Below are 22381 nucleotides of genomic sequence, written 5' to 3'. Positions count from 1 at the left end.
TTTAAAGAGATCAGCTGGTGATGTGCCAGCTGCAAGAGAAAGACTCCTTGCAAAGCAGTGGATACAGATTAATTAGCTACCTGTTGCACCAGTATGGGCCAACTAACACATTTCTGTGCAAAACACAGGAACGCGATCCCAATTCAAAGACTGAGAAAATAACAGCGTGCTTCTCCCCCGCAACTAGACGTGCTCGGCATCATGTCACTTCTGACTAATCGACTTACAAGGAAATATAAGTTCAGCAATTAGGGTGAGAGACAGTAATAAACAGTAATAGTTCACTCTCCTCCCACACATGCCCTCAAGTCAGCCGCAGACATTTTAAAAATCTCAGAATCTTTTGTGCAGTCAAAAAAGAAATCACTTCTAGGCTGCAATGAGTAGAAACATTGTCAACAAATGCTGGAAGATTTCCTTTGGTCACTGTTGCTAATGAAATTGTAAATACATACAAGAGAAGGGCAACTATGAGATTTCTAATGAAAACGCCTGAGGACAGCATCTCACATTTGTCTCCACTAATGTTACTTTCTTCGCCTATTGCACTCCAAAACAGGAAGTGAAAGTACAGATCGACGTTTTGGAGGGAGACCTTTTCACATTAATTCTGGGTTTATTTTCTTTCAGTATTTTCTGTTTGGATTCCAACAATTCATGTTTTTTTTTTACCTTTTTTTTGTGCTTTGTGCTTATAAAGGTGAGGGGAGAGGTGAGGGAGATGCCCAGTCAGCATCAAGCACTCCCAGTTCAGGTGAAGCACAACCAGATGTGAAGCAAAATGCCCAGCCTTTTGCCCCTACCTTACCCCAAGGAAAGCACCCTCTAATGCCACGGTGGCATTTTCCCACTTCTCACACCACAAGTCCTTAGGTATTATCGAATTACGGGTAACAAAAACAGAAAATCTGCAACACCTATGGACAGGGAAACAGTATTAATATTTCAGGTCAGTGACCTCTCATCAGAACTGTGAGCGTTAACCTTTTTGTCTCTCCGCAATCGCTACAGACCTACTGAGTATTTCCAGCATTTTCTGTTCTTATGCCAGATTTGCAGCATCTGAAGTATCTTGCTTTTGTAAAATTACAACCATGTTCACCAGGAACAAGATTGAGATCATCTAAGCTTATTTCACATAGGGCTGTACAGATGTTAGAAAAAGCAGACTTTAATTCCACTGGCGTTTGGCCACATCTGAATGTAAGGACCAAAAGCCAAGATGTTAAAGGACATTGTCTAACCTACCGCACCAACCAATTTTGGGCTGGCATTGGGCCTCCCAGTTGCTCAGTGCTGATCCTGGGCCCAAAAAACAGACCCAGATGAATTCTTACCATCCTTATTCCAAGTTCGAATAGTATTTATACAACAAATAAATAGTTTCCACAGTGTTTAGGCACACTTGAAAAGATTCTCTCCTATGTTAAGCCTGTACATCTGTTACTGCATCTCTGTGTCTCTAATAATGTAAACTAACTCAAAAGAAAAAGTTAACAACAGGAACATATTTTAGCAAATCTAAAGTACAGCAATAGCAAAGTTGGAGATTATTATATTTGTCTTTAATCACCATCAAGTAAGCAGGCAAAAATAAATGCAATTGTTTGAGGACAATAAAATCTGACTGCAAAGTAAAATGGGCCAGATTCCTGTAATTTTTTTCAAGGGAATTCTCTGATTGCTTGCCACATTTTATCTAATTTATAGCAGTCTTAGAATTCAGATTGCCAGATATCACATATTTTATGAAAATTGTTAGGGAAATTCAAAGAGTTCAGTAGTTAATCCATACAGAGAACCAGAAGTAGTGAGGCTCAGGATAATGAAATGGGGCAGTTGTGGACATGTTTAGTGTTACAAGAGCAGCAAAGATAATATGCCATAAGAGTTAATGTGCCTTGTGTAGTGGGATCGGTGTCCAGCACATACGTCAGGAATGTAATGGAATATTCTCCACTTGCCTGGATGAGTCCATCAACACTCAAGAAGCTTGATACCATCCAAGACAAAAAAAAGCTTACTTGATTGGCACCCCATCCACCACGTTAAACATTCACTCCCTCCGCCACTGGCACAGAGTGGCAGCAGTCTGTAACATCTCTGCACTGCAGCAACTCACCAAGGCTCCTTTAATAGCACCTTCTAAACCCACAACCTCTACCACCTTGCAGGACAAGGGCAGCAGGTGCATGGGAACACCGCCACCTCCAAGTTCTCCTCCAAGCCACACACCATCCTGACCTGAAAATATACCACCATCCCTGCACTGTCGCTGGGTCAAAATCCTGGAACTCCCTTCCTAACAGCACTGTGGGTGTACCTACACCACAGGGACTGCAGTGGTTCAAGAAGGCAGCTCACCACCACCTTCTCAAGGGCAATTAGAGATGGGGAAAAAATGTTGGCCTTGCCAGCAATGCTCACATCCTAAAAACAATTTTTTTGAAATGTGGAGAGAGCTCCTCCAATGGTTTAATTGCATTGCATTTGCGTTCAAAAGGGAATTAGGCTGTTATCTGGAAAGGAAGAAAGTGCAGGGTTATGGGGAGAAGGCAGGGGAATGGCACAGGGTGAGCTGCTCATGCAGAGAACCAGTGCAGACACAATGGGCCAATTGGCCTCCTTCTGCACTGTTACAGTTCTGTGATTTAACGCACATTGTCCAGTGTGCATATAAGTCCTGACCAGAAGAGATCCAGGGCCTATTTTTCCTGTCCGAATGTGCGGCCAGCCCCACATTAGGTGGGCTTTTAAAATGGTGGATAGAACCCAATTGTGGGATTCCCGTTCCTTTTGTTTGCCAGCAATTTTGATTTGTGAAGGGTAAGGGAGCAGGTCCAGCCCATGTCCAGTTGTCCTGAGCTGCTGGCTCCATTACAGATGTGGGCATTTCAGACTGACCACAATTTTCATGGAGTCAGGCTGGATTTTTAAGGTGCCGCTGTTCATACCAGCTTTGATATGTCGCTAACCATGGGGGAACCCTGGTTTTGAGTCAAGAAACACTTAAAAGGTAAGTGGGTGTTACCAACTTCACATGTCATAATGAAATGCCGTATGATAAGTATATATGTTTTTAATATGGTAATTGCTGAAAAAGTTTTGTTTTGAAAGGGTAAGCTATCATTACATTGAACAGTATTGTGGAACTGGAAAGTTTTCAGATTCATTAGAGTATGTTGTCCACTGGATAAAGTGTTATTCTTCATTTTGCAATATTGGAATTCAGATTTGACTCTGTCAATTGTACTCTTTTCATCGTGTTTTCCTTGAACTTCAGCTCAGCCATTTATTTGTCTGCTTCAACTCATTGACAGGTGGCTAAGGTTCTGGCTGACTTCAAAGGTTTTAATGTATTCAGCTCCGTATACAGCTCCAAATTCACTAATAGACTTAGCGGGTGCTACTTATACAGTTGTGCACTTGAATTGCATTATGAATACTTGGCTGAGCTTCCAAACTCACTAATGGATTCGACTCAGCAGGAGTTATTGACAAGTTGTAAAGGGGACTGTGAGGTTGGTCGTATTGACAGATTTATGAGCAGTTAAGAGAAATTTTAAGTAGATTTTGAAGTACAGTTTATTTATTTTGACAGATTTATGAGCTCAAAGACTTCCCAATGTTATAGAGCTCATGAGTTCTGTATATAGCAGATACTGGGTGAGTGAGTATGGGGGGATGAGTAGGTATGGAGGAGGTATGGGGGTGAGGGCACTATGAGGGGTATGGGGGTGGGTGGTGTGCAGAGATATGGGGGTTGAGGGTGCTTTAGGGTATGGAGGTATGGGAGGGTGACAGGGATGGGAAGGTGAGGGTTAGGAGGCTTCACATTCATCTCTAGAACTAGGCCAATATCCCCTTGAATAGAGGGGTTTTTTTAACCTGGTCACCTCGGCATCCACCTGTCTCCATCTCTGCCTCAGGGCTGCTGGCGGAGACGGCAGCCCTGACTCCAACCCCACGACCTCATCATGTAAATAGCATGAGCAAGCAGTGCCAGCGAGGAGGCAGAATTGCGATGTCAGGAAATCTCCTGACTCCCAATTCATTACCTCTGGGCTAGAGAAGGGAATCACCATCTACAGCTTCTGTTCGTGGAATTGCTACCATACTGGAAAGTGAACATTGGCGGCTGGCGAGATTGCCAACACTCATTGTTTAAGCTCACAATTATCAGAGGGCTATTAGGGACAGTGCAGAGTGAACCAGCATCTTTCGGAGAAAAGGAAGAGAATTAGAGAATGAAGAGAAAACAAAAAGAAGCAAAAACAGGGGCCGATCTTCTCACATTGTGCTCTGAGCACGCAGCCTTTCCTGTCAGAAGTGCATTTTGAAAATTTGGACATTCACGATTTTCAAACTGTTTAAACTAATGCTCAAAAGATTGTGTAAAGTAACGGCTCCCTACTAGGAGAACAAGGTTAGAAAATTACACCTAATGTGAGAGATTCTGAGGCCACCTGCTGATCAGGGAGTGCCCCAAATATGATGGGAAATGTCTTACCACTCATTGTCATCCCACAGGGTCTAGCAATGCGTGGCAACAGACTGAGCCAGATGGCAGAGCCATTTAAAATACAAATCTGGGCCCTATGGAAGCCATTTTAGAAGAGGACTAGGTGAATTGCGCACTGCATATGCTGTACCCAGAATCAACTTGCAGTCCAGCCTGAGAGAATCTGACAGGAAAATATGTATTTATTTTGCTGGGGCAAGGAGGAACAGGAATGCTCCTCTGCTCTCTAGGAAATCAGCCTGAACTGCCTCTCCATATTCCTCCACATTCCCCCATTCCTGGATCATTCGCATCGAGGGAATTGCTTCCTTCCAACCTGGAGGCCAGCTGAGGGATCAATATTTTTTTTATTCTTGGGATGTGGGCATGGCAGGCAGGGCCAGAATTTGTTGTCCATCCCTAGTTACTTGCTAGGCCATTTCAGAGGGCATTTAAGAGTCAACCGCATTGCTGTGGGTCTGGAGTCACATGTAGGCCAGGCCAGGTAAGGACAGCAGATTTCCTTCTCTGAAGGGCATTAGTGAACCAGATGGGTTTTTATGATGATCGATGATAACTTCATGGTCACCATTACTGAGACCAGCTTTATATCCCAGATTTATTAATTGAATTTAAATTCCACCAGCTGCCATAGTGGGATTTGAACGCATGTCCCCAGAACAAGGGCAATTAGGGATCAGCAATAAATGCTGGCCTAGACAGTGAAGCCCACATCCCTTGAATGAATAAAAAAACAATTGCCTGGGCCTCTGGGTTACTAGTCTAGTGACGTTACCATTATGTCGGCACCAACTCAGCGTGTGACCAATGGGCACTGGCTTTCCATCCACAGCCCATTAGCCAAATGCAAATGAGACCCCACCCTCAAAATGGACCAGGCATCCTTCTGGATAAGCAGCAGCCAGCTGGCACCCTCTGCTGGCTGAGGGCACCTGGTCTGCTCAGCAGGAAACTCTTTCAAGTTACCAACAGTCACAGATTGCAACTTCTTTCGAGTACAATCACAGTTCTTGGTTTTCCAGGAGTGGGACATGAACCCACGACCCTCTGATTCAAAGGCGAGGGTGCTATGAACTGAGCCACAGCTGACACCTCTGTGTACCTCACTGTGTTTAGTGTAACAATGCATTTTATGATGTGCTTGTGAAGGGTAGGGAGATAGACAGCTTCTTCAATATTTTCTAAATAGGATGGTGGTGCAGTAGACTACCTAAGATTTATCTGAATCTTTGCCCCCTCAGCCACCTTCTCTGATGGACTTGAATTGTTGCCTGATTGTTTAAACGTTAGTGCAGGCCATCCTCTGGTGTCTAACTCAAGTGGCCATTCCGCCTGGAGAAGTACTTGTTGGCAAGATATTCCTCCAGCTGGAGCATCATAGATAAGCCTAACCCCAACATCCATTTTTTGGCAAGGATCACTGAATACAGATCAGGAGTAGAAACCTGGCTGAATATTTTCCCCTGTCCATAGCTCAGCAATGTTGAGGCCAATTATAACATCCCTGCTATGATCAGCTAGTTTAGCACAGGAGCTGGGATCCAATCCGAAATCCCCATGGTTTGTTTGGCAGCACTCCATACTGGGCAGTGTGTTTACCAACTGAGCCATAGGAATTTTAATTTCCAGCTGAACTTTGAATGATGCACTTTAAAAGATAATTACTGGCAGTTATGACTGGCAGCACACTGACATCGTTTCACTGGTCAGATATCATTGTTTAGAGCCTTTGAAAAATACCCTGCAAAGAGACTCTAGTAGATGCCAAAAAGCCTTTAAATCTTTTGAGGCGTGTTAATTCCCTCCAAGACTATGGAGTTCTTGAACAGATCACCTGATCCTGATTTATTCCATGACTACTATAAATTAAGCAACATAGATACAGTTGTTGCTTTAAATCCACTTTCTAACATTATTCGAATCTTTTAATTTAGCAGATGTTATATTGGAAGAAGGACAAGAGGATTTAGAAAGACTGAAAGAGTCTTTCGGTACTCAAAGGGTTTGAACTGCCAGGGGAATAGAAACATAGAGCATTGCGCCAAAAAACAGGAAAGCACTCAGCTGCTGACTCAAACTTTGTGCACTGTAAAACAATGCAAGACCCTGACCAACACTGATTGACATTGTATCATGAAAGGAAGTCAGGCTAGTGACATAATGAAAGATACATAAAGGGAATAGCTGATCCCAGAGCAGTGGTGTATTTTAGGTTACTGTCTGCGACAGAGTTTATTATGGTGGAAGCTCTGGGTGGGGTGGCTGTGCCTCTCATGCCTGAACTGAAGTCATAATCTGGCATGTTGGTCAATGTGTGACTTCTCAAAGAGAGCTCGGTTTTAAATAACACTTGACTGTCTCAGATAGGTATTTGCTATTTAATTGGAATTACATACATGGAATCCAATCTCAGCTTGCAAGGTGATGGTAGAAAGAGGCAGACAGACAATAAAAATAGTTCAGATCTATTGAGTGCTTTTCCTACAGCCTGTGTTATACAAAAGACGTATGCAAACATTCAACGTTCACTCATACTGAAAGCCATGCCTTCCAGCATACTGCCTGCAACCTCTTAACCATCTTGTGATTGTTGAGACACCTGCTGTAATGCATGTATCAATGCAACAATCACTTGCTGCTTTATTTGGTGATGCCTGAAAGGAGGAATCTGTACTGTGATTGCTAAAGTGGAAAGATAGGGCACAAGACAGGCATCTTTCTATATGACCATTCTGTGTTTCATTTGTCTTTAAGAAATTATAGATAATTATCTAATAATGTTTTTGCCTGATTATGAGTTATGCCATGATCAATCACTGAATTCTATCAGTTAATTTGGTGACATCTTGTGGATGATATCTATTCTGGCGAAGTGAGTATGAAGCTATTTTTCAACAGATTAAAATCATTCAGGAAATCAGTTTTCTGCTGCCAGCTTGCAAAGAAAAAACCCAGAAGCCCAACAATCAGTGGCTGTTATGTGGGAAACTGTTTTTCTACACCTTCCTTCCCCTTACTTGAGGTGTCAGCTGTGGCTCAGTTCATAGCACCCTAGCCTTTGAATCAGAGGGTTGTGGGTTCATGTCCCACTCCCGGAAACCAAGAACTGTGATTGTACTCGAAAGAGTTGCAGTCTGTGACTGTTGATAACTCGAAAGAGTTTCCTTCCCCTTACTTCTCAATCTGTAACAGGTGCATGTTTCCTTTTATGCAATAGGTTAAAACATTTCACTGGCTTCTCTGTGGTGCCTTTGTTGATAGGACCAGTGGGAATTTGGGAGCACTCTGCTGATGTGAAACAAGATTCTCTTGCATTGGGCCCACTTGGTGCCACTATTGTCAGTGTGTGTCCACACTGTCTTCACACTTTGTCGCCCAGTCTTCACTGAGTTTATCATCTCCTTTAACATTGTCCAGTCGAGTATTTGGAATTTTTCAGAGATGCCTGTACTTTATAACTGGTGCAGAAACAAATAGAAATGGAGTTAGCAGCTGGGTGGCACTGAGCACCACTCGCTCTCTGTTTTAGCAACCACCCCACCCTCCAATCCAATCATTTCCTAATCTAAACCATGTTAGCTGGACACACATGTTATTCCTACAGGAGTGAGGGAAAATTGGACAGAGTAAAACATCATGGATAATATTTGATTCCAGCAGCAACTGTTCAACAGGCACAAGGCAACACACAGTGAACTGTGAAGTTTTATCTTGTCTTATGAGCAACGCAAAATAAGAAGATTCCAGAAATCGCTGTGAGGAAGTTTTAGGGTTATTGAGAGAGAAGAGGGCAGTGGGATTAGTTTTAGGGTTATTGAGAGAGAAGAGGGCAGTGCGATTAGTTTTAGGGTTATTGAGAGAGAAGAGGGCAGTGGGATTAGTTTTAGGGTTATTGAGAGAGAAGAGGGCAGTGGGATTAGTTTTAGGGTTATTGAGAGAGAAGAGGGCAGTGGGATTAGTTTTAGGGTTATTGAGAGAGAAGAGGGCAGTGGGATTAGTTTTAGGGTTATTGAGAGAGAAGAGGGCAGTGGGATTAGTTTTAGGGTTATTGAGAGAGAAGAGGGCAGTGGGATTAGTTTTAGGGTTATTGAGAGAGAAGAGGGCAGTGGGATTAGTTTTAGGGTTATTGAGAGAGAAGAGGGCAGTGGGATTAGTTTTAGGGTTATTGAGAGAGAAGAGGGCAGTGGGATTAGTTTTAGGGTTATTGAGAGAGAAGAGGGCAGTGGGATTAGTTTTAGGGTTATTGAGAGAGAAGAGGGCAGTGGGATTAGTTTTAGGGTTATTGAGAGAGAAGAGGGCAGTGGGATTAGTTTTAGGGTTATTGAGAGAGAAGAGGGCAGTGGGATTAGTTTTAGGGTTATTGAGAGAGAAGAGGGCAGTGGGATTAGTTTGGCGTTGTTCTATAAAAAGCCAACATAGACATGATGGTGCAAATGGCTGCCATCTGTGCTATAAATTTGTATAGAGTAAATTATATAGAATTACATAGAGTAATTACAATGTGATCTTACAACACTATCTTCGCAATAGTCTATCTTTACAATTAAAGATGGCTTTGTGATTAACTAGTAGCAACATGTAAAAGCCTGGTTTCACCTGGGCCAGTTTCTTTTTGGTCCTGGGCACATTGGTCCTGGGCACATTGGTCTAATGAAACCACAGACTGGGATTTTTTTCTATTCTTTCACGATGTGGCCGTCGCTGGCTAGGCCAGCATTTATTGCCCATCCCTAATTACCCTTGAGAAGGCGGGGGTGAGCTGCCTTCTTGAGCCGCTGCAGCCCCATGTGGTGTAGATACACCCACAGTGCTGTTAGGAAGGGATTTTGACCCAGCAGCACTGAAGGAAGAGAGATAGATTTCCAAGTCAGGATGGTGAGTGGCTTGGAGGGGAACTTGGAAGTCCTGGTGTCCCCATGCATCTGCTGCCCTTCTCCTTCTAGATGGTAGAGGTCGCGGGTTTGGAGGGTGCTGTGGAAGGATTTTGGGTTTAACCCCAAAGTTACGGTAAGGAAAGACAGAACAAAAATACACCGTGGACGAAGTACAACATTTACCTAAGATACATTTCCCATTCCTTTCACTCATGGTTTAAGGTTTCCATTATATTGGTCACTTTTGAGTCAGGCATATTGTATAACTCGATAGCCTAGCCTCAAGCTGGCTCCCCAACAATCAAGGGGGCAGTTAGTTACCGTGAGAAAATGCTTTACCACACCTTCTTCCACCCCTCCCCTCTAGATCTAAAGACAGGCAGCTTTAGGCTGCTTTTAGGATTTCATCTCAAACTGCTCGGGTGGAATGTAAATTTCAATCTGGTGTGAAGCGGGCTCCGAAATTGCATCTCTTGCAACATTTAGTTTTCAGTCCGCTTTGTGTTATAAGGAAGCAGTGACCGGGAGCCGGGCTCTGAACTGCAGCATGGAGGAGGCACAGTGTGTATCTCCCGGCTGCAAGAAGCTGGGCTGGTCATTTGCAGTATCATCGGGTCTGGCCAAGTGTGACAGTTCCCAGTCTCAGGGCAGTAGCTGTAAGCTGCAGCCTGACCCCCCGCCCTGTGAATCCAATACAAGCACTTGACCGGGGCTGGTAAATTAGTTTGTTTAATTTCGCAGCCCTCACCCCGAATGCTAGACAGCAGAGCGGCTCATTCTCACTGACCAGGTAGGTTCGAGCTGACAGAAGGCTCTGTTTGAAGATAGAATAAGAACAATAGATGCTGTGAAGTTCCTGCATTTCTGTGTGTCAGGATGAGATCACCAAATCTTCGTCAAAATAGTTTAAAAAAAACGCTGTCACACCTTTTCCCGACTAGAACAATTGTCTTTTTATTTTGCTTTAGTTTCTGGTATTACGCCTGTTGGTCTGTCTATGTACAATCACTGTCTGGTCTGATATATCCAGCTAAAAATACTGACTAGCCAGCGACGCCCACGTCCCGTGAAAAGAATTTAAAAACCTCCAGCTCTGTTGAATTTATTTTCAGCTGTAGGAAGGACAGATATTGCATTTATCAACACGGCCGTTTCAGGCCGGGAGTCATCAGAGCAGCGGAATACAATGTGCACTTAGGAGCCATTCTCCCACCTTGCTTCACAATTCTAACCTTTGGGTCACGACATCAGCGCTATATAGAGCCATTACTCAGAAACCCTACATCAAAATAACAGCTTTTGACACGTTAACCGGTTGCACCTGTGGGAAATGCATGTGGAGCGAAGCAGAGACTGTGTCCCGTTAGTTCATTGCATTCTGCACAGCGCTGGGGAGACTCCCCGTGTACAGAGGTAGCACAGCGCCGCTTCCTTATCCCAGCAGCACTGAAATCCCTGATTCCACATTAAAAGGCACTGCCTCAGCCCTTGCTCTAGTCCAATCCCGGCATTTCCCGGGGTTTTACTCCGTGAACCCTCCTTTCTGCCCAATGTAACAACAGTGACCAGCACTATCTGAGCACTGCTGAAACTTGAGCAAGTTGTGCTCACGTTTAATTTCGCTGTAATGTTCGCGATATTTGTTTTCGCCACGTTTCAGTTTTACCGCATCCTAGTCCAGTCTTCCCCAGTATTTCCCAAAAAAAAATCCCCAATCTATCCTGGAATTTCAGATCCTGGCCTTCTATCCAGCTTCACCTGTCCCGCCCACCTTAAACAGTATATATTTCACCACATTTCTATCTCTCTGTAGTTCTGAAGAAGAGTCATACCGACTCGCAACGTTAACTCTGTCTTTCTCTGCACAGATACTGTCAGACCTGCGGAGTTTTTCCAACAATTTTTGTTTGTGTTCTGAAATTTCAGATCTCAGACTAATTTGGGGATCCCGACTATTTCTCTATAAGGGAAGTTTAGGACAGCCGCCTGTCCCGGCTCCTCAGTATTGAAGACCACCACAGTGTTACAGGTGACACAGAGGTACAGGTTGGCTCATCCAGCCTGGGAGACCCACATCTCAATGGGCAGGCTTATGAGAAGGCAATGGTCAATTGCTCATTGGGAGAGCCGGTGCAGACACGATGGGCCGAATGGCCTCCTGCTGCCCCGGAACAGTTCTTGTGCTTCTGTGATCTCGCACCACCTGTTCAATGATCGCATGTTTCTGGCCCCCACTACCTTTGCAGCACCCCCCACCCCAAACAATGAGATAGTGTGAAGAATTTCTTGATCACTGTTCTCAACTGGAGTGTGGTCTCCTCTCGTGCTACCGTTTAGCTTCAAATATATATCCTTCTGATTTCATTATCTGATATACCCCCATGTGTAGCAGCGCCCTTTCAGCCTGGGTTTCTGCTTATCACTGTCCTCTCGCTCCAGGCACAAGCCTGCCTCATTTTCTGAAGACCCTCAATGCTTGAATGTCTCCCCTTGTGCCTTTAAACAGCTGGCTGCAGTGTTCACTGTGTGCTCTGACAGACCATTATGGAGTTTGAGGGGAGCTTGCTCCTCAGCGAATTGTTACTTTTACCACATGTTGAGCTCACGAATATTAATAACCCCCTTGTGTTCCACCCCTTCCCCCCAAACGCCATTCTCAGCTGTTTTCCACAAATTCAGGAAGAGTCCTCACCACCCCACCCCCCCCACAAAAAATGTTCAGGATATTGGCGGAGTTTGAAATATCCAAGCACTTTCAGATCTGCTCTCTCTCTCTCTCTCTCTGTGTTGCTGCAGTTTTTACATTCCGTCGCTTCACTCTATCCAACTGGAAAGAATCAGTGAGTTTTGACGTGTCTGCTGAAACCGGGCAGTGTTTGAAAGCTGGGAAAAGTTTACTTGTTGCTACAGAAGCCGAGCCTCCCAGCAGCTGTGGGTTGAGGAGGGGAGAGAGAGAGGGAGCTCGGGGGTGGGGGGCTGCATTTTAAACATCCCAGCTTTTCAGTTTGTGAAAGGTATTAAAAGCGAAATCACTCAGAGACTTTTTAGAAACAAGAACCTTTCTTGAGAGCACTTTCAGAGAGCACTCTCCGGAAGTTTTAAACGAAGGCAGCGGGCGGGCTGGTCAATGCGGCTGGGTCTGAGCTCAGGGGCAGCTCCAAGTGTCTCCCAGCCCCCGGCAGCCGGCTGTAAACAGTCAGGACCAAGCCTGGGGTGGGGGGGGCGGGGGGGCAGCCCGCCTCTCTGCTCGGGCCTCCCTTTAGACCAGCAGAGCGAGAGGGAGCTGCAGAGGACCTCGGTGCAAAAACTAACCCAGCCCGCCCAGCTTCGGCAGTTACAAACCTTTAAAACCCAACTCAATGGACAGAGCAAGGGGTGCCGCACTCAGGGAAACAGCACGGGGGTGGGGGGTGGGGGGAGGGAGGCCAGGTTTTTGGAGGGGAGAGAGGAGGGAGCGGGGGAGTGGAGAATGGAGAGGGATTCAGGGATCAGTCTGTTATGACTGGGATTCAGACCTGAAGTTTCAAAGGCTGGAGAGTCGGACTTGAGAATGTCAAACTAGGGAGGAGCGGGTAGAGGGAGGTCCCAGAGCTGAGGCTGTCTGACCGGAAGATTCCGGGTTTAGGGTCTCGGAACAGGGTCCCGGAGATAGGCAGAGGGGTCCCGGAGATAGGGAGAGGTGTCCCAGAGACAGGGAGAGGGGTCCCAGTGATAGGGAAAGGTGTCTCAGAGATAGGCAGAGGGGTCCCGGAGATAGGGAGAGGGGTCCCAGTGATAGGGAGAGGGGTCCCAGTGATAGGGAGAGGGGTCCCAGAGACAGGGAGAGGGGTCCCAGTGATAGGGAAAGGTGTCTCAGAGATAGGGAGAGGGGTCCCAGAGATAGGGAGAGGGTCCCAGCGAGAGGGGTCCCAGAGATAGGGAGAGGGTCCCAGAGATAGGGAGAGGGTCCCAGAGATAGGGAGAGGGTCTCAGAGATAGGGAGAGGGGTCCCAGAGTTAGGGAGAGGGTCCCAGCGAGAGGGATCCCAGAAATAGGGAGAGGGTCCCAGAGATAGGGAGAGGGTCTCAGAGATAGGGAGAGGGTCCCAGCGAGAGGGAGAGGGTCCCAGCGAGAGGGAGAGGGGTCCCAGAGATAAAGAGAGGGTCCCGGAGATAGGGAGAGGGGTCCCAGGCATGGGGAGAGGGGTCCCAGGCATGGGGAGAGGGGTCCGGACATGGGGAGAGGGGTCCCAGGCATGGGGAGAGGGGTCCGGACATGGGGAGGGAGGTGCGGACATGGGGAGGGAGGTGCGGACATGGGGAGAGGGGTCCCAGGCATGGGGAGAGGGATCTCAGACATGGGGAGAGGGATCTCGGACATGGGGAGAGGGATCTCGGACATGGGGCGAGGGGTCCCAGGCATGGGGAGAGGAGTCCCAGACAGGACGGGGTCTCGGAAATGGGAAGGGGATAGGAAAGTGTCCAGGGGCTGGGCTTCAGGATAGAGTTTGCAGGGATTTTTGACTTTGAGGAGCTGGTCTCCCAGGATGAAATCACTTTGCACACTCTGAGCATCCTCTTACCTGCAATTGCCTGTCCTCTGACTCCCAGGGAAAGATTCAGCCCCAACAGAATGTAACTTAGAAACCGCTTCATCCCTGAGCCTCTCCAGTCTGAGGGGTGGGGGGTGGGAATGATTTGAAAGCGGATCCAGGGAGCAGGAATCTCCCGCCTTCCCTCCTCGGGTATTTGGGGGAATTTTTCCCTCTTCTTTTTTCCCCAAGTTAAATTCCTCACGCGTTCAGCCTTTTTCCACTACTTCTGGTTACTTGGCTCTGACAGTCTGGCCAGGAAAGAGCTGACGTCGGGGAAGGCGCGTGCCCGCCTCCTGAGAGGCGCGTTCGCGTGGCCTCCGGCGTCTGGGGGCGCGCGTGGCAATGAGCTGTCGGGGACGCGCTCAGCGCTCTCAACTTCATCCGGAACCTGGAGAAGCAACTGGGTCCGTGAGAGTGTCAGGCACCGGGAGAAAGAGCAGATACAGAGCGAGGGAAAGAGAGAGAGAGAGAGGGAGAAAGGAGAGAGAGAGAAAGGAGAGAGAGAGAGAGAGAGTGAGGAGAAAGAGAGAGACAGGAGAGAGAGGGAGATGTTGGAAAGAAAGAGGGAGAGAGATTAGAAAGAAAGAGGGAGGGAGAGAGGTGAAAGAGAGAGAGAGAGAAAGGAGAGAGAGAAAGGAGAGAGGAGGAGAAAGAGAGAGAGATAGAGAGATTAGAAAGAGAGAGAGATTAGAAAGAAGGAGGGAGAGAGAGAGAGAGGAAGAGAAGAGAAAGAGGGAGGGAGAGAGGTGAAAGAGAGCAAGATGGAGAAAGAGGGGGAGGTAGGGATAGAGGAAATGGAGGGAGAGAGGAGAAAGTGAGGGTCTTATATCCAATGCTAACAACTGTACAATTTAAACTGAGAAGGTTCCCTTTGCTTTTATTGGCACTTTGTTGTTTATTTTGGCTTCTTTTACTTTAATTAAGCCATAGGTTTCTCTGTTATATTGGTAAAAGGGGCATTTGATGCTGTTTAGTGACCTTGGGATGACCCAACATCAACCTTTTTGCAGCCCTCGAAAAGGGCCCACCCCGAATGAGCAGTCACTTTCCACAGAGCTTGGTTCACTGACACTGGATGAAAATTACACACTTTCAACCAAAATATAACATATAATTCTGGGCAACAGATGTCTTTATGCACAGGGCTTACATAGTTATTTGTGTATTTGCGGTGATGATTAGTGGCATTTAAAACTACTCTTGGGCAACAGATCTGACTCTCAAAAATGTATGGAGGGAACATTATTTTGAATGGGCCATTCAATGCATTTATTTTCTTTCAGATATTTCTCTCTCTCCCTATCTCTCTCTCTCTTTCTCTCTGTTGAGTCTTGACTTGTGTAAGTGCCAGCGACTGGCGCTCTTGCACCTGGGTATAGTTTGGTTTCGGAGTGAGGTTTTGCTTCAATTCGACTGGGACAGCCCAAGCCAAGAAATGAATTATATCCACACTGAGAGGAGAGAATTAATGTGTTGGCAGGTCAGGCAGTCGCCTGGATAAAACCTGTTTCATATCTTATGTTCTCCAACTTTCGCTTGGTTCAAGTTTATCTGAGAACTTTGCCAACCAACAGGAGTTTTTTTTTGCATTAACCAGTTTGTTACTCATCACAATAATTTGCCATATATAATAAGCGATGATTACTTAGAAAATAAACAGCATAAACACATACAGGTTTGAGACGGTTGTCTCTTTCCAGGCCACTGAGTTAGTTGATAGGGTGTGGTTCAGCAAGAAACCTGAAAACATTCTCCCATGTAGCTGAAAGGAATACAACTTTATTAACAACTGCAGTTGCCAACCCTCCAGGATTGCCCTGGAGTCTCCAGGAATTAACTATTAATCTCCTGAGCACTGCATTCAGCAACCCTGGAGAAAACATATTGGAGCATTAATAATTTTTTTAAATTTTCCTTGAACGTTCTCATTTATTAGTTATGAGAATATTGAAGATGGGGACAGGGTAAAGCTGTTTGAAAGACAGTCAATAATTATCCAATCCAGTAAAGAACAGTCTGCTCTTTCTCCAATTGGTCGGGGAAGATGACGTGCTGAGAATGGTGGTGACAAATGGTGGGAGAGTGGGGATGGGTTGGGATGATCATGCAATGAATCCTTCCAAATATCATGTGTCCACACAGAGTTAGCAACACAACCACCAACCAAACACGATTTGACAATCACCAACCCATATCCACTTTGATCTCATCTTCTCCCAGATAAATGGAATATAGAAAAAGGGTGAATTACAACTTAATTTAATTTATTAGCAAACATCTAGCAAATATTCAGCTTAAACTATTCTACTGCACCATATGTCTGGGAGCGTAGTCAATAATATCAATAGCATTAATATAGATCCTTTACCATAAACAATCCAAAGTCATTTCACAAATCTACACTTAAGAACTGAATGCTGATGCAGGAAGGGAGAAAAGACAGGTTCTCAGGAACTTTTTAAAGTGGAGAGAGGTAGCACTAGTTGGTAATTAGATTTAAAAAGACAACAACTTTTTTTATTCTTTCACAGGACATGGGCGTCTCTGGCTAGGCCAGCACTTTTATTGCCAATCCCTAAATTACCCTTGAGAAGGTGGTGGTGGGCCTCCTTCTTGAACCGCTGTAGTCCACATGGTTTAGGTACACACACAGTGCTGTCAGGGAGGGAGTTCCAGGATTTTGACTCAGCAACAGTTAAGGAACGGTGATATATTTCCAAGTCAGGACAGTGAGTGGCTTGGAGGGGATCTTGCAGGTGGTGATGTTCCCATCTATCTGCTGCCCTTGTCCTTCTAGACGGTAGAGTTAGGGTTTGGAAGGGGCTGTCGAAGGAGCCTTGGTGAGTTGCTGCAATGTATCTTGTAGATGGTACACACTGTACGTTGGTGGTGGACGGGGTGTCAATCAACCAGGCTGCTTTGTTATTGATGGTGTCGAGCTTCTTGAGTGTTGTGGGAGCTGCACTCAGCCAGGCAAGGGGAGAGTATTCCATCACACTCCTGGCTTGTGCCTTGTAGATGGTGGACAGACTTTGGGGAGTCAGGAGGTGAGTTACTCACTGCAAAATTCCCAGCTTCTGACCTGCCCTTGTAGCCACAGTTTTAATATGGCTAGTCCAGTTCAGTTTCTGGTCAATGGTAACCCCCAGGATGTCGATAGTGGGGGATTCAGTAATGGTAATGCCATTGAAAATCGGGGGAGATGGTTCGATCCTCTCTTGTTGGAGATGGTCATTGCCTAGCACTTGTGTGGCACTAACGTTACTTATTTATATAGCGCCTAAAATATAATAAAACATCCCGAGGTGCATCAAATGAGCACTATTAAGCAAAATTTGATGCCAAGTCACATGAGGCAATATTAAGGGAGATGGCCAAAAGCTTGGTCAAAAATGGAGGTTTTAAGTAGCATCTTAAAGGGGAAATGAAAAGTAGAGAGGCTTAGTGAGGTAATTGCAGAGCTTAGGACTTGGCAGCTGAAGGTAAGAGAGGTGGAGAGGTGTAGGGAATGTATTTCAGAGGTTGGGGCCTCGGGAACAGAAAGTGTGACCGCCAGTGATTAAAATCAAGGATGCTGAAGAGGCTAGATTAGAGAAGTGCGGAGATCTGAGAGGGCTGTAAAGCCGGAGAGCTTTACAGTGATATAGAGGGGCAAAGCCATGGAGGGATTTGAAAACAAGAATGAAGATTTAAAATTGAGGCGTTGCTTCATCGGGAGCCAATGTTGGTCAGCGAGCGCAGGGGTGATAGATGAATGGGACTTAGTACGAGCAGTGTTTTGGATGATCTCAAGTTTACAGAGAGTAGAATGTGGGAGGCCAGCCGGAATAGTGAAATCCTAGAGGTAACAAAGGCATGGATGAGACTGATGAGCTGAGGTAGGGTCAGCATTCCGAAACTAACCTGAAAGGCAAATGTTTTCACTGATTGTAATCCTAAAACAATGCTAGTGCCTCCGCCAATCCTAATCCTAAAATTCAAATACCATTTTACGCTGGCCCTGAAGCAAAAACACTGTTTATAATTATCCTAATCCCCAAATAAAGTACTGTCTATTTTTGCAGTAATCCTAAAACAAAGCTTGTGTTTTTTGCTAACACAGGGCTAGTGTTGGTGCTAAAATTAATACGTAAGCATACATAACGGAAGCAGTGATCTGGCCATGGACTTCCCTCCCCTGCTACTCCCCAAAGGCTTAGTAAAGCAAATCTGCTTTGCCTCAGGGAGCGAGGATTCAGAAAAACATACAAACAGATCTTGAGGGAAAGGTGATAGCCACATCAATCACCCATGTGTAATGTATTTCTCAACGTACTGTCAAAGCATGTTTTCAGCTGCTTTCACACAATACTTGGAATCATACAGCACAGAAGGAGGCCATTCAACCCATTGTGCCTATACCAACTCTTTGAAAACCAATCCAATTAGTCCCATTCGCCTGTTTTTCCCTATAGCCTTGCAATTTTTTCCTTTTCAAGTATATACCCAACTCCTGTTTCAAAGTTACAGTTGAGTCTCTTTCCGCCACCCTTTCAGGCAGTGCACTCTAGATGGTAGCAATTCGCTACAGGAAAGAAAGAGTCCCCTCATTTCCCCTCTGGTTCTTTTGGCAGCCAACAATGGATGAATCTGTTAAACCCAGGCCCCCTCTTAGGTAGACGTAAAAGATACCACAGCCATGGCTGGAAGAAAGGCAGGGGTGTTCTCCCAGTCCTGGGCCAATATCCGTCCCTCAACCAACATCTGGCCATTATCGGGTTGCTGCTTGTGAGAGTTTGCTGTGTGTAGGTTGGCCACCACATTTCCGACTCTAAAGCAGCAACTACACTCTGAAAATATTTCATTGGCTGCAAAGTGCTTCGGGGTCTCCTAAGGTAATGAAAGGAGCTATATAAATACATGTTCTTTCTTTTATAATATAGATTAAGAACACCGTTCTCCCAAATTTACCTTTAAATGATGCTACCAGTTTCCCCTGAACCAATAGCAAATTAAGTTTGTACACAGAGTTTCAGTTCCAAATTTGACACTGTGTATGCACAGTGTTTTTCATCGACAGGTTACATCAGGGCAAACAGCACAATATCACTAAGATGCCAGGAAAAGTGGTTGACCTCGTCGGCAGTGTTACAGGTTAGCTTTACCTACTTGATTCATTCCTGGGAGGAGGGGCTTATCCTATGAGGAAAGGTTGAACGGGTTGGCTCTATAACCATTGGAGTTTAGAAGTAAAGGAGGTGATCATATTGAAACATATAAGATCCTGAGGGGATTTGATGGGTCGATATCTTAGGGATGTTTCCACTTGTGGTAGGGGAGACTACAACTAGGGGACACAGTTTAAAAATAAGCGGTCTTCCTTTTAAGGTGGAGGTGAGGAGAATTTTTTTTCTTAGAGGGTCATTGGTCTGTGGAATTCCCTTCCCCAGAAAGCAGTGGAGGCTGGGTCATTGAATTTATTCAAGGCAGAGTTAGATAGATTGTAGATGGACAAGGGAGTCAAGGGTTATGGCAGGGCAGACAGGAAAGTGGAATTGAGGCCACAACCAGATCAGCCATGGTCTTACTGAATGGCGGAGAAGGCTCGAAGGGCCGAATGGCCTACCTCTGCCCCTATGTTCCTATGTTCCTAGTGCTGGAAACAGGTTCCACAGGAACTTTCAAAAGACAATTGGACAGGTACTAATTGAGCAGTGGATTAATCTACAGGTCTATGGAGAAGAAGTTGGGAGTGTGGGACTAAATTGGACAGTTCTTTCAAAGAGTTAGCACAGGCATAATGGGAAAAATGGCCTCCTTCAGTGCTGCAAGATGATAGGATTCCATCAGGCCGCCTGCTATTGAAGACCTGCTAAATGGAAGCTGGTGATCAAAAGAAAAGCAAGTAGTAGGAGTCCAGCTAAAGGCAAAACAGAGTTCTACTTGTGTTGTACAACAATCCTAAGTGTAAGATAATGGGAAGCCAACAACATTGCTGGGTGTGTAAAGACATTTTTTAATTAAAAGTGCCATTTTGAAGGACATGAACCATCCGACCTCTGTGCAATTTGGGTCTCTACCTCACACAGCCTAAGCCATTGCACCTATTCTCTCCCAATTTATTGTGTAAAAACTGGACAGTTTCAAATCAGTCTCTATAAAGATGGTGTATACCTGAGCTAATCAAATCAGGAGCCCTAGGTTGGGTTCTTGCTCTGTCCTGAGTCAATCGATTGAGGTGTTCTTACTCCTGGACAAGTTTTGAGTGATAGCAAAAGATTTTTTTGCGTTTTCTTGTCACCTGCTTATTTTACCTGGTCCCATGCTCCAGTCAAACCCAATTGAAGCCAGGCAGCCGTGTTTCCAACTGGCAGATAGGAAGGAATCCAGTTCTGTAGTTTTATATTTAAGTGGAGACCCAGAGACCCGTTGAGAAAGCTATGATAAGTATGGGTCTTAAGTGGCATCAGGTTTGCAGAGTTCCCTTACTGTACAATAAACAATATCATCAGAGGGGAGATTACTAACCAAGACTGGTCTATAGGGGTCCCCCTTTTCCTCAGAAACCCTCCCCACACTCAAATTCATGACACCAGATTCACAAGTGTATGGCTTGAATAGAATGACCAGCAAGACAAGTTTCTTCTGATAACTCACAGCTGTTTCATTGAATCACCAACAAGTTGATTCCACGCAAAGTCCAGACAAATGTCATCAGTTCCTGCTGGTTCAAACAATACAGAGTTTTCCATGGAAGACGTATCCAGATGAATATTATCAGTTCTCATTGTATGAGCAATTCTCCTGCTGTTTGAGGTGGTACAGTAACAGCACAGAAACAGCACAGTAACAACACCTGGCTCCAAAGTTAATGAGGGTTTGAATGACCCTATTCCAGCATTATTGTCTGTGGTGCAGACCTTAGTTGCATAATTCCTTGAGTGTATTTTATTGATGGTATGTCTTTTGTATGTGTATTGTGTAATCAAAAATACACAATGTGTATTGTGTGATCAAAATTCTTGGTTGCATTAGTTGATGGCAGGTAATGACATTTCCCTGGTACCATTGTTCTCTGATAGCAGTCAATCCATGTCCAAACCCTTTTGATGAGTCACTGTTTTTTTCACTAAATGTCGGAATTAACTTCTTGCTGCCCAGCCCTATACTGCTGACTGCAGCTTATCTTTTTGTAAGTTATAGTTCTAATCATGAGGTCAAAACATGTCCATGGGTTTGAAATTATGTTCCATAAATTTCCCAGTTGGAGGGGATTCCAATCCTACAGTCTAACTTCAAAGTAGCTTCAGCTGGGGCTTGTACAATTAGCCTCAGTGTTTCTGAGCTATGAAGAGGGAAATCAGCCAGGATTCCCACTCCTGGCTACTTTAAGTTGATCTTTACTAGAAAGTATGCAACTTGAATGTGTAGGTCCACATCTGAAGAATGACCATTTGGGTAACAGCCTGGTGTGATAATGATGCCTTATTGCCAGAGTTAAATATGACTTTAAAAGATGAAAGGGGGCAAATTTGTAATGGGGGGGGGGGCAAGAGAATTAAATATATGTAATAAATTAATTGTAGTTAACCAAAAATAACATATAAAAGCGCACTGCTCTCACCTGGACCAGTCTGTGTTTGGGAATGGACTAACTGGCCCAATGAAACCCCAGCCTGGAGTTCAACCCTGAAAACACCAGCAGGAAAGACAGAACAAAGATATACCATGGGCAAAGTATGGCAGCCGCAAGAAAGAGAATTAAATGTACATTTTGTAATATTTGGCCAGTTAACTTCTTTAAAAGAAATATTATTAGATCCATTTCACTCAAAACAAGCTCCTGGGAGACAGCCAAAAGTGGTATAAGTTAACAGAAACTGTTGTCTCAAAGCTTTTAAGACAATCAGATTGTTTCCCGCCAACCAGTCCCCCAGCTTTAAGCCAAATGCCTTTGTTTTCTGAGACAGATCCTGGCAAATGTTTCTTATTGAGATTGATTTTGATTTTAAAATACTTTGTTTTAAATGAGCCACCCGCCTCATTCCAAAATATAGGTTCCCCCCCTTCAACTTAATAGCTTTTTTTTTAATGTATTCTTGCCCTAGCCCCTGTGAAACCTCATCCTTTGTCACAGTTTGAGCTTGCCACCTTTGGGAAGGGTATTTCCCCCCCATTTCGTCCGACTGGAAAGATCTCGCCCTTACTGCAGTGGCCTTTCAACAGTGCTCGTGATATTCTAAATACCACTGTTTACGTGAACATTACAAAGCCAACTGTCCATATAGGGCTTCTTAGGCCCCATCCCACAGGTGATCATTATAAAATGGAGTTTTTGTACGTGTAATTGTTTTCAAAGTTGAATCCTTCGAAGCTAGACAGAGATCCAGATCCAAGCTTTAGGTGCTCACTGTTTTTTTTGACTAACTCAGA

At 45.0% G+C, this 22381-nt stretch overlaps 1 protein-coding gene across 11 annotated transcripts in view; it reads right to left on the bottom strand.

Annotated features, from left to right (window-relative positions):
• Positions 1-14243, bottom strand: part of LOC144679979 (receptor-type tyrosine-protein phosphatase mu) — an 855381-nt gene extending 841138 nt beyond the window's left edge. For all 11 annotated transcript variants that reach the window (XM_078541013.1, XM_078541014.1, XM_078541019.1 and 8 more), the window contains exon 1: positions 13958-14243. In XM_078541013.1, the coding sequence (XP_078397139.1) occupies positions 13958-14030 (73 nt within the window). In that variant the 5' untranslated portion in view covers positions 14031-14243. The remainder of the gene's footprint in view (positions 1-13957) is intronic.
• Between the last annotated feature and the right edge of the window lie 8138 nt (positions 14244-22381).

This window comes from Cetorhinus maximus, chromosome 4 (assembly GCF_964194155.1).
Source record: "Cetorhinus maximus chromosome 4, sCetMax3.hap1.1, whole genome shotgun sequence".
Classification (NCBI taxonomy): Eukaryota; Metazoa; Chordata; class Chondrichthyes; order Lamniformes; family Cetorhinidae; genus Cetorhinus; species Cetorhinus maximus.
This window is presented reverse-complemented; position numbering and strand designations above follow the sequence as displayed.